We start from the raw sequence: 11,847 nt of genomic DNA, 5'->3' as shown, positions 1-11,847 counted from the left end.
GGAATGGAATGCAGCTTGGTGCATGGCCCTGCTGGAGAGGCCTGAGTGTGTCCTGTGTTACTAGGTGAATGCCCTGTGTCCCCTCTCTCTCCTCTCCCTTCCTGGAGAAGGGACTCTTGGACGCTCTATGCAAAAGATGTTAAAGGGGGCAGACTGCCCAGGCCTGCTTGTGGATTCCAGGAATGATACATACATCTTTGGGGCCTGGAGTAGAGGCACAGGGCCAGAGCACAGGATGCTTTCCCAGAAGGCACAGGGTCTGCGGACCACTTAGGCCTTTGGGGGCAGCTGGATATACAGGCCATTCTAATTCCATCCAAATATTCTGGCCAGAGACACAGAGGTCAGGGGTTTTGAGTGCCCCTGAGGCAATGCAGGTTTTGCCTTGTTTGAAAACGACCTTTGACACTGCTTCTTTCATTTGGAGATCATCTCAAATCTTTCTTAACAAGAACCAAAAACAAGGTTAGAGGCCCAAGAAGACACTTTGCTCCTATATACCATATCTACTTGTTCATCGCTTTATTCATGGGGCACTTGGTCACTAAACATCCCATGTGCCTGGCACTGTTCTAGGGGCTGGCAATTTATAATAAAGACTCCACCCCCTTCTGGAGCGGCTGACTAGACAGATTGGTAAAAATGGCTTCTTTAGGTCAAGTGTCAGAAATACCTGGGCTGCTGGGTAAAAATGCAGATCCCCGGGCTCCACACAAACCTGTTGCTTTAGCTGGGAATGGGGCCCTGGGAATGTGCATTTAAACGTGATCACTAAGAGGTCCTTTAAGTACCATAACACATAAGCATTTCTGGTCTAAGAAGAGTCACCCATGCTTCACTGCCATGTCCTCCGTGTACAGACGTGGGATGAGGACCTGTCAGAGCCTGGGTCCCAGTCCCTGGCAGAGGCGACACAGCCCCTTCCACACAGCTGCCTCTACTTACAGGAGCTCCGACGGGGCCGGGAGGTCCGGGAAGTCCAGGAGGTCCTTGGGGTCCCTGCAGAAGCGTGTTCACAAAAAACAGGTTTGGGAATGGCAAGAAGAGGCAGGAGCAGAGGCCACACTCTGCTGGTAACCACGTTCACGGCTGAGAGGGCTGCTTCTCACCCACCACGTGCCACCGTGCCTCCCGCACAAGGTCTCCCCGAGAGACCCCTCCACCTCCGCTGCTCCCTGCCCCACGCAGAGCTCGTGCCATCCCCTGCCTGGTGGAGCCAGGACTCACATGCAACTCTGCTCGACTTCGAGGAACAGGAAACAGTGTACTGCCTCTGAGCCATCATAAGGCCAGTGTGGCTGTCTCGTTTCCATGTGCCCCGCGGCCCACGGCCATGCCAGGATCTGGCCAGGACAGCTGGCCAGAGGCACAGCTCCCGGTCACATGACTGATTCCCTCAGCGCATTGCTCACACTTCGCCGTGGGGCCAGCACAGCCGAGACGCGTCCTGACAAAGCCCAACGGGAGTCTGCAGGGCCTGGAGACCCCTCTGCTGCCCAGACCATGGGTTGCTATGATTTCTAGGCTACTAAATGGGCAATATCTGTTAAAATCTATTAAAATTAAAATGTTCTTTTCCTCAGCCAAAGGTATCCCAATTTTTGTCATCTAGCCTACTGAAATAAAAATACAGTATACGTAAGAGAAACGTGTGCACGTGCACACACGTGTGTGCATTTACTGATTTTAGTGAAAAACAGATGAAATTAGAAATAACCTTGAGGGCCACAAATAGAGGAAAAGTTATGTAAATTACGACACATCCATATGATGGGATAACACGCACTGATTAAGAGAATAGGCGGTGTCGATCCGTACTGGTGTGGAAAGATACGTCTCTTGTTAAAAAAGATAAATGGCAGAGTACGGTACGATTCATTTTCTGTAAGACTTTAGGAAACGCCATGGATGTGTGGACATACACACATGAGCCCGGGTGTGGTGCATAAGCAGCGTAGGTAGGGAACCCATTTGGGCATCAGCTCTACACCTAAGGAAATGTTACCCAAAAAGTTCGCTTTGCATCAAGATCTGTGCACCAGGAACATGAGAGGAATAACTCAAAGCAACACGTACCCGCACGCCCACCTCCCCAGGCAGCCCTGGCTCTCCTGGCTCTCCCGGCTCCCCCTGCACACACAGAATAGCATGTGGTCACAACCCAGGGGACACAGGCCCAGGCACCTGGGGCATCTCTTCCTGGAACTAGAACTTGGCACGGAAACGATGTAACCACTGGTGAGCTGAGACCCAGCTGCCCCAGAGACTCTTTCTACAAGCAAAGGAGCTGATCTTCACTGCGGGTGTTCATCACCTCAATCCCCATCCACTCCTGCTGCTGGTCCAACAAAACTCAGCTGAGACAGAACAGTGGAGCAAGCACAGCGGCTCGCGTGCCCAACAGGGGCCGCCAAGAACCCGAGCCGATTTCCATTTGGGTTCTTGCTGGAGAAGAGGCCCCTTTGTCCTGGATCAGACTGACCCGCCTGAGTTGAGGTCACATTTTGCCTGGGGTCCTAGAGTGTGTCCCAACTCAGAGGCTGTGGGTGCAGAGGTGGAGTCGGGGTGCCCCCCAGAGGGAGGCCGGCTGGCCATTCAGGCTGCTGCTGCGGTCTCACCGACTCCTTGAGCTGTGAACTGGGGACTTGGGAACGGAGTCCCTCAGCTTGGACCTCGACTTGGTTCCAGGTCTACTAAGTGAGAAAACAGCTTCCAGGAACACACAGGTGGCAGATGCCTGGTGGCAACGGTTATAATTATCAGGCTGGCCTCCAGGGACCTGGGAAGATCCTGGTACAAAGAAGCCCCAGCTCAGGCCTGGCCCTGGCAAAGGCCACCCCACTCGGGGACAGGGGACTCTGATCAGGAGGTCCCAAGCCCGGTGCTGCCCTGTGGGAACAGACGTACCTGCATGCCTTTGCTGCCGTCTCTCCCAGGGGGACCTGGCAGGCCCAGGGAACCCTAGGACGAGAGAAGGAGAACAGCAATTAGGACAGGGTGAGGACAGCACTGGAGACAGGCTCTCAGGATGCTGGTGCAGCGGAGAAAGTGCCAGACAGGACCTGTGGCCAAGACACCACTACTCAGAGGGCAATTCACAGACCTGCAGCCTGGGCGCCTCCTGGGAGAGGGTGAGAAATACAGATTCTCAGGCTTCACTGGAGGCCTACTGTACCAGGGTCCATGTTTTAACAAGATCCCCCAGGGGGTACGTATGCACCTGACGTGGGAGTGAGACGCCCCTGCCCCGCCCTCCCCTAATTCGCCGTGTGGCTGACCCCCCTCCAGGACCGGGGTCACACATGTCAGCACAGCACCAGGCTGGAGCAGGGTTCTTGACCTGGGCCCCATCAGCACTGGGCTGATGACTCTTTGTTCGGGGGTGGGGAGGCTGCCCTGGGTGTTGCAGGATGTCCTGCAGCATCCTGAGATGCCAGTAGCACTCCCCAGGTGTGACAACCCAAAATGCCTCCAGGTATCGCCAAACGTCCCCTGGGAGGTAAAACTCACACCAGTTGAGAACCACTGGGCTAGACCAGGTATTAAAAATGTTTCTTAAGCTGGGGCAAACTCCATTCTAATGAACTGTGCAGAAGCATGTGACGTGCACGCTCATGGAGCAGCTCTGGGGACCTGCTCGACCCCCCCAACCATGCCTCCTGGAGATGGACGAGGGGCAACTCAAAAACAGGGAAATCCAGGAGCCCTACGCTCCTGTCCAGCTCCCACACCACCTGATTCAAATCAAAGGCTTCCGCCAAGACCTTCACCCCAGCTGCCCCCTCCCCATCAATTTTCCGTGGGACACTGAGCAGGTCAGTGCCTCTTTCTGGGCTTTTCCATCTGTGAAATGACGATGCTGGACATTCAATGAATGATTGAACTGATGAATCTATAAGTATATTTAGAAAACACTAAGGGCTGGACCCTCTAGTATGTCTTCATATATTGTATTATTTAGTACTCAAGATAAGCCCTCGAGACAGGTCCTATTTTCTGAAAGACACAACACACACTATACATTTCTAGTTTTTAGCTATAAATTAAGATGCAACCGTGTATGTATGTATGTATGTATACACACACACACACACACACACACACACACACACACACACACACATTTTAAAACTTCTACAAAGTGCCTTCCATGGTCTCAACATTCTAAGTTGTTGTGATATTGGAGATAAAAACAGACAGAGAGACATCCCTGGCCCAGCTCTGCACCTTTCTAGCTGCGTGACCCCAAAGGCAGCCACTCTGAAAAGTTGTGTGGCGCTCGCCTCTCGTCCAAGTGTGGAGGGTGACACCAGCAGGGTTGCTGGGAGGATGGGGGGTGCTGGGGCAGTAAAGCACACCCCTGCTGGGGGGACACCCCTACCCCCGGCACGCTGTCATCGTGGCCACACGAGGTGCCCTCTCCTGCTGTCACCCAGCAATTTAACGGTGCCCACAGGGCGCCTGTGCTCCCACAAAACACTGATCTGCTGGGAAGTGGTGTCTGGTTCTTAAGCTCGGGGCCAGGAGGGTCTAGTCCTGGAGACTAAGGAGATCAGTTAACGTGAGTGGAACCTTCCAGAGGGGACTTCGCAGGCAAGGCAGCCTGGGGGGCGGGACTTCAGGGACTCGGCAGGCTGAATGCAACCCTCGTGCTCCTGCAACCGCCCCTTAGAGGAGGGTGGGCCAGTCTGGACAAATTACTTGATCTCAGAATCTCGGTCTCACTTTCTGTAAAAAAGGAAACAACTACAGACACTGTGGAGCTTGCGTAAGCATGAAGTGTCTCCGCGGGGGTTCGTGTAACATTTCCAAAGCTCGTCTGCACGATACCTGTTTGATTTGTAGTTAATGTGTGACGGGGTGGGGGGAAGATTGCCGAGTTCTTGGGTCAAATAAGCTTGTGAACTGCAGTTAAATCAAGTTAAACAGGCTCCTTCACGGCAGGTTGTCTTGAAGCCTTAGACTTGCTCTGTGGATGGTGGTTCTGCAGAGTGTCCTTGCCCGCCTGACCTGTCCCTGGGGCGCGTGCGGGGCCCCTGCACCTCCTCGGGGGAAAAACCGAGTCCTTCACCCACGTGCGTCCAGGGGACCAGGCTGCCACCAGCAGGGGTTCAAAAGTGTTAAAAGGGAGTTAGTTATTGAGTAAGAAGAAGAAAGACGGAGAAAGTCTCTGATTGGCAAACCTTGTACTTAGGTGGGATTTCCAAAGCGGAGAGACTTTCTCGTTGGTCTTAGGGAATGTCTGACTCTCCTTGGCTGGACACAAAGGCAGGCGAACAGTTTGGGTATTTTCACAAGAGGGAGGACTGTTCAATATCAAGGGCCCAGGGTGTTCTGCAGTGGCCATTTCCTCAGGACAAGTGGCAGTTGATGGGGTGCTTTCTGAGGTCCAACTGTCCCTGTAAGGGCAGGGCAGCTGTGGCCAGAGATTTCTCAGCCTCTATTTTCACACCCACACAGCAGGGGTGAATTCCCTGCCTGCCTGTCCCTCTATCTGACTATTTTGAAACTCAAGTGAGGTTGAAAGAGGCAACCAGTACAGATGCAAGTGATTTCTGCAATACAGAGTGACAACTAGACATCAACTAGCAACGCTATGGTTAGCGCTAACGGCAGGACCAGCAGTAAAATTAACGGTATACTAAAGAAATCATTAAGGGGATATTACAGACGTGCTGCTGGCGGCCACTCTTCGCTACACATTCACGACCTGCCAGGTTCTGAGCTGTTTACCCTCATCAGTGCACTCGACCGGTCCTCACAACAATTCCACAGGGACATTCAACTGCTACCTACGTTTCAGACTTTACGACATGGAAACACAGGGATTCAGTACTCTGCAAAGTTACAGCGTGTGTAGTGGGAGATCAGACTTGGGGCCCCAGAGTCGGCCTCGTTGTCTGCACAGCACTTGGCACTTGCACGCACGGCCCTGCTTGGATGCTCGGTGACCCTGTGGGTTAAGTGTTCCATGCTGTCTTCACATGCAGCCCATGAGCACAGAGGGCCCCTGACTTTCTGGTGGCTACCCAGCAGTTCCATGGCCTGGTGAGGCAGCTTGGGGCGGCTGAGGCCTGGGCACCCAGCCTTGCTCTCCCTCCCCAGGGATCGAGGTCAGCCCCACGCAGCCTCAGCCAGCCATTCTTCCCTGGGAAAGCATCAGAGTGTCCCCAAAGGCCTCGCAGGAGGCAGGAGCTCTGCCTCAAGCCAGGATGCCGGGGGTCAGGGACAGGGTGGGCTCAGCTCCCCAGATGCCCTGTCTCCAAGGCCATGTTTTATCTCCTGCCCCATCCTTCTCTGATCTTAGCAAAAGGCTGTGTGCTTCCAGATGGCAGGGGGCAGCCTACTGAACCCTGCTTCCTTACAACACTAGGGATAAATGCAACACTTTCCAAAAGGAGACGCTCCCCACAGCGCACCCCTCTAGGGTCAGCCCTCTTGGGGTGACGCGGTGCAGAGCTTGCCCCAGGGGTGGGTTACCCAGTCCTTGAAGGGCCAGCCCGTCTTCTGGCTGCTGCAGGTGGGGGGGGTCCCGCAGCTGCAGGCAGGTAAGGGAGGTCTAGGTGGGCTCCTGCCTCAGGAATACAGCTGGGAGAGCAGCACAGCACGGAGTTTCCAGGACCATCTAATAAAGGAAGCCAGGGAGAAGACCAGAGACAATGCCAGAGGGAACTCCAGAGAGTTCTGGAACCTCCCCTGTGCCCACAGTTGTCAAACGCCCAGCTCTGCTGGCACTTTCCAGTAGATGCCCAACAAGTATCTGTGTGAGTCTGTCTCATCACAAGACAAGAGCTCCATGAGATGGGAATCAGGGCTCCGCCACCTCCGTGTGAGCCGCGCCCACGTGGCCCCAGGCCCCACAAGTGTTCCCTGTGCTTTAACTCCTTCCCCAGAGCCCTGTGGAAGTGAGCCCTGCGGGTATGAAACCCCCAGGGACAACGGGAACAGCAAGCTGTTACAGGAAAACAACAGTCTCAAGAGCCAGTAAGTTGCAGCTTCAAATCCTGCTCTGTCACTCAGTACCAATGGCCTGGGTCAAGTTAGCGAAATACGGTGAGTCTCAGTTTACATCTGTAAGTAGGCGTCATAAACTTCCTGCAGGATTTGTGATTCCCAAGGACGGGGACAGCTTGGCAAGTTGGCTTTAGAGCATTGGTAGTCAAAGAAACTGAGCCTCTTTAGACATGAATATTTTCTTTGTCTGAGAAGGTAACATCTTTTTTTTTTTTTTTTTTTGATCTTATTTGAATCATGGTTAGGATAACCAAGCTGGCACTGCAAACAGACACATTCTGAGAAATTTCCACATTTTTTTTTTTTTTTTTTTTTTAATCTTATTTGAATCATGGTTAGGATAACCAAGCTGGCACTGCAAACAGACACATTCTGAGAAATTTCCACTTTCAAGTCATGATGAGATCCAGGCATTTCATTAAATGGGTTCCTGCCCTTGAAAACTGTGTCCCCAAGGATAAGTCAACATGACCCGCATAGTTCACGTTTCAGTGTCACCTAATCTTAACATCACAGAACACCACCATGCCCCTGTGACACGCTCTCCAAAGTCCTCCACCTGGACTCAGCTGCCTGCAGATGTTCTGAAGAGAGAGAGTTACAGCCCTAAGCTGTCCGCTGATATCCCATCAGGAAAGTCATGCTACCACTCTGAACCTCAGTTTCATCATTCCTAAGATAGAGGTTCATGCTGCTTCCAGATGAGAAAATGAGTGTGGATATAATTGGTAGACTATAAAATATTATTAAAATGCCAGTTGTTTATATTCTGTTGAGAACTAAGAACTCTTTCGCAAGTCCATGAGGTGGGTCAAAGAAAGGAGTAGGGAACAGACTGGAGGTTGCCCTGGAACTGGAAAGGTAAGGCACAGGGAGATCTTTAAAGGGAATATGTGTAGCTCAGGATCCACAGTAAAGTACAAAAAAACAGGAAAGCGGAAGGAGGGAGGGAGGGAGGGAGAGAGGAAGGTAGGTAGGTCGGAAGGAAAAAAAAAGGAAGGAAGGGAGGAAAGAAAGGAGGGAGGAAGGGAAGAGAGAAAGAGAAAGAGAAAGATGAGAGAGAGGGGGATGAGAGGGGAGGGGAGGGGAGGAGGGGACCAGACTGGCGAGGAGGGTCTAGATCCGCATGAAGCCTCTGCTGCCCGTTAGCTGAGCAGAACAAGTGACTTCCCCTCCTGGCTCTCAGCTTCGCCGTCCATAAACAGGGTGACGCAAGGAGTAGTAGTACCTCTGGCCCAAGGTGGTCTGTAAGATGCCTTGAGGCAATGCTTTGGAAAATGCTCTGTACACAGGGAAATTTGAAAGAAGCATCAAGTTCTGTTATTTGGAGAAAACTATCTGGAACCTCTCATCTTCACCTGTAAAAAGGAAGTCACTCAGCTTAAGAAGATGACCATATACATATATACAGTGGAATACTACTCAGCCATAAAAAATAACAAAATAATGCCATTTGCAGCAATGTGGATGCAACTAGAGATTATCATACTAAGTGAAGTAAGTCAGAAAGAGAAAGACAAATACCACGTGATATCACTTGTATGTGGAATCTAAAATATGGCACAAATGAACCTATCCATGAAACAGAAACAGACTCACAGACCTAGAGAACAGACTGGTGTTTACCAAAGCCGGGGGAGGGATGGAGTGGCAGTTTGAGGTTAGCAGATGCAAACTATTACATATAGGATAGACAGACAACAAGGTCCTACTGTACAGCACAGGGAACTATGTTCGATATCCTGGGATAGACCGTAATGAAAAAGAACATAAAAAAGAATGTATATATGTGTATAACTAAGTCCCTTTGCTGTACAGCAGAGATTAACACAACAGTGTAAATAAACTACACTTCAATAAAAAAAAATTTTAAATAAACAAAATACACTTTGTTTCATCTTTATGATATGTCCCAGTCATTACGGAATTGAATTAATAAAATCTGGATGAAAAACTTAAAAAAAAGAAAATGACCATAGATAACGCATGTGAAACCCATCACAGATGATAACCAGGGCTCGGGGAAGAGAGGCTTTCCCCCAGTTCACATGGGCAGCTGTGACTCAAAATCGGGGGGGGGGGGCCCTGATTCCAAGCCAAGGCTCTGACCTCTCTTCTGGCCACCCCCTCACGCACACACACACTGCCTCAGTAACCTCACTGGGAGCCCCTGGTGCGTAACACGTGGCAGGAAGTTATCCGCCCATATGCCCACCTGTCGGAACCAGAGCTCTAGGAATTACCTGGTTACTTCACTGGGCAAAATAGACAAGAGAGAACAGATATTTCCCCTGTTCTCTCGATTGATTAAATATCAGAGCTTTCCCCCAAAATACTGACAAAGACCTTGCTTCGCTGTTAGTGGTGCCATGTTAGTACCCCTCTCCTTCCACCGGTAGAGCCTCAGCAGGCCCTAGGGTGGGGGCTGAGGAGTCCTCTGGGCAGTGGTCCTCTGGGTGTGGTTCCCGAGCCAGGAGGGTCAGCATCACCTGTGCCTGGTCAGAAGGGCAGATTCTCTGGCCTCACCGCAGCCCCACTGAGTCAGACAGACCGGGAGCGGGGCCTGGCACGGTGGTTTAACGAGCCCTCAAGGGGGTTTGGGCACCCGGTCAAGTTTGAGAACCACTTCTCTGTGGCGTCAGAATGCATGAGCTCACTTCCTGGCTTGGCCACACGGACAGAGAAAGTCACTTGCACCTGGTCACACGGTTAATAGGCCTGTAAAATAAGAACCACCATCTCTACCCCCAAGCTGAGTAGCTTGTGTGTGAGTCCTGGCAGACAGTAGTATTTGTAAATATGGGGGGACCGTTATTATTCTTAGATGCTCTGCAAATTATTTGGGATGAACTGAGGAAAGGAAAAGATACCTTACACCTGTACGGCAGCCCACCTGGAACACGCTTCCTAATAGCACTCCCCAGGCTCCCCCCAGGCTCCCCGAGGCTTTGGGAGTTACAGAAGGCCTCGGAGGCAGGGACACTGACATTTCCCAGCTGTCAGCCGGCCCTGGGGATAAGAGCTCATTGATGCAGAGGACGCGGAAGATGTCACGTGGTGTAAAAGGTGGAAAACTATGCTGGTATCACGGTAATTATACTTAACATTTATGAGCACTTTTTACAAATGTAAGCCATTTATTTTCATTTGTTCATTTCATCCTCATCGTAACCCCCTGAGGCCAGCAGAATTATAGTCACCAATGTATAGGTGAGGTAAAGCACGGGTTGCAGGGTTTGAGCAACTGACTTGCCCAGTGTCCATAGCTGCTAAGTGGCCGAGCTGGGATCTGAGTCCAGCCGGTCAGTGTCTAGGGTGCATGCCCTTGGTTTGGCCTCCCCTGCCCTCCCAGCCCAGCTGCCTAGCAGTCCAGCATTTACCCTCCCATAAATGCTCTCCCCTCCTGTATGAAGCCCTTGGCCCTGTGGCTGGGCCATGAAACTTGCCAAGAGCCTGAGTGTCAGACGGGGCTGGAAAAAGTGCAGACTTTCCTATTCCAGCTCTGCCTGGGGCTGTGAGAACCCGTGAACTCAAAACTTCCCCAACGTGTCCTTCAGCACCACGGACAGGGTCTGCGGCATCTTTATTCTAACTCCCAGCATTTTGCCCCAACCTACAAGGCTATTTGAGGGCACATAGGCAGCTGAACCTATTTTCCCCTAAACCCTTTAATTATGATAAAAATAGAAGGCACTCGACCACAGTTATCCAAGTCGATAACCATGAATAATGCACATTAAGGCACAGGCTAAGAATAGGAGTCGGGGGCGCTGATTGAGCCAGCTGTGAAAAAAGAGAATGAGACCCAGAGCTAGCGGCAAATGGCATAAATTCATCTTAGAGGTTTCACACATACAAGCACACACATATAATTTATACTTTATGGCTCAGAGGCTCTATGATTAGTCAGCGCATAAAATAAGTCGATTCCTACAAGGTACATGGGTTTTGAGGGTCAAGAATTCTCCCATAAAAGCATCCTTCTGTGGGGAGGGCAGGGAACCGGCATTGGCCAGTGCAGTGGTTAGGAATGGGGGGTGTAGGGTCGGACAGACACAACCTCAGCCCCTCACCCACCACTCTTGTGCCCTTGGGCATATGCTCCGGCCTCCTTCAAGGAGCTGCAGGAGGCTGATACTCATAAAGTGAACAGTTGGCAGATATCAAGTGGTCAATAAAAGGCTGATGTCATGATTCTTCCCACTGCAAGGCATCTCCTTTGAGACAAAGTCACTCGACTGTTGCGGACAAAATCACCAAGTGCTGGCCACTGAATTCTCCATGGCTTCCAGTGTCCATCATCCCCTGCAACGGCACACGTCTCACCCACACCAGAGCCCCGTGCTACGCAGAAGCACCTCGTGCTTCCTGAGGGCGTTTCTTGGTCACTGCTCTGGAAACGAGGCACTGGGAAGGAGATCCGTATGCAGCAGAGCCCGCGCTTCACTCCCCACCCACCTGTACAGCCCACCTCCACCTCCAGGAAATCCTCTCATCTCGCAATTTCAAGTACCGCCTGCCATTGAAAGACACCAAAGAAAGAACCGACTGGGGCGGGAAGGACTCGGTCTTTCACACGGTGGGTGGCACAGGGTGTGTCTGTCACGTTGAGATCAGAGAAGCGTCAGTGTGAGAGCAGGTCTGACTGTCTCATGAAGTGGGACACGCACTGTGCCGCTCTTCACGGGAAGGGCTCTCAGCCAGCTCAGACCTCAGGCCGCGGGCTGGGCAGGACCATGTGAGCGGCGGCGTCACTGCCACCACCCACCTCTCTGCCCTATGAGCTCTGCAGTGACGCAGGTATTTTTCTAGACGCTCTTTACCCCCCACCCC

At 51.8% G+C, this 11,847-nt stretch overlaps 1 protein-coding gene across 1 annotated transcript in view; it reads right to left on the bottom strand.

Moving 5' to 3' along the window:
- The window catches only part of COL22A1 (collagen type XXII alpha 1 chain), a 253,822-nt gene that overhangs the window by 158,951 nt on the left and 83,024 nt on the right, over positions 1-11,847 (bottom strand). Inside the window, exons 12-14 of the mRNA XM_007464595.1 lie at positions 2,908-2,961; positions 2,077-2,130; positions 946-999 (exon numbers count right to left, since the gene is read on the bottom strand). Coding sequence (XP_007464657.1) covers positions 946-999; positions 2,077-2,130; positions 2,908-2,961 — 162 coding nt within the window. The remainder of the gene's footprint in view (positions 1-945; positions 1,000-2,076; positions 2,131-2,907; positions 2,962-11,847) is intronic.

The sequence above is a fragment of the Lipotes vexillifer genome, unplaced genomic scaffold (assembly GCF_000442215.2).
Source record: "Lipotes vexillifer unplaced genomic scaffold, Lipotes_vexillifer_v1.1 scaffold394, whole genome shotgun sequence".
Taxonomy (NCBI): Eukaryota; Metazoa; Chordata; class Mammalia; order Artiodactyla; family Lipotidae; genus Lipotes; species Lipotes vexillifer.
Note: the sequence above shows the minus strand (reverse complement) of the source record. Positions and strands in the feature narration are given on the sequence as shown.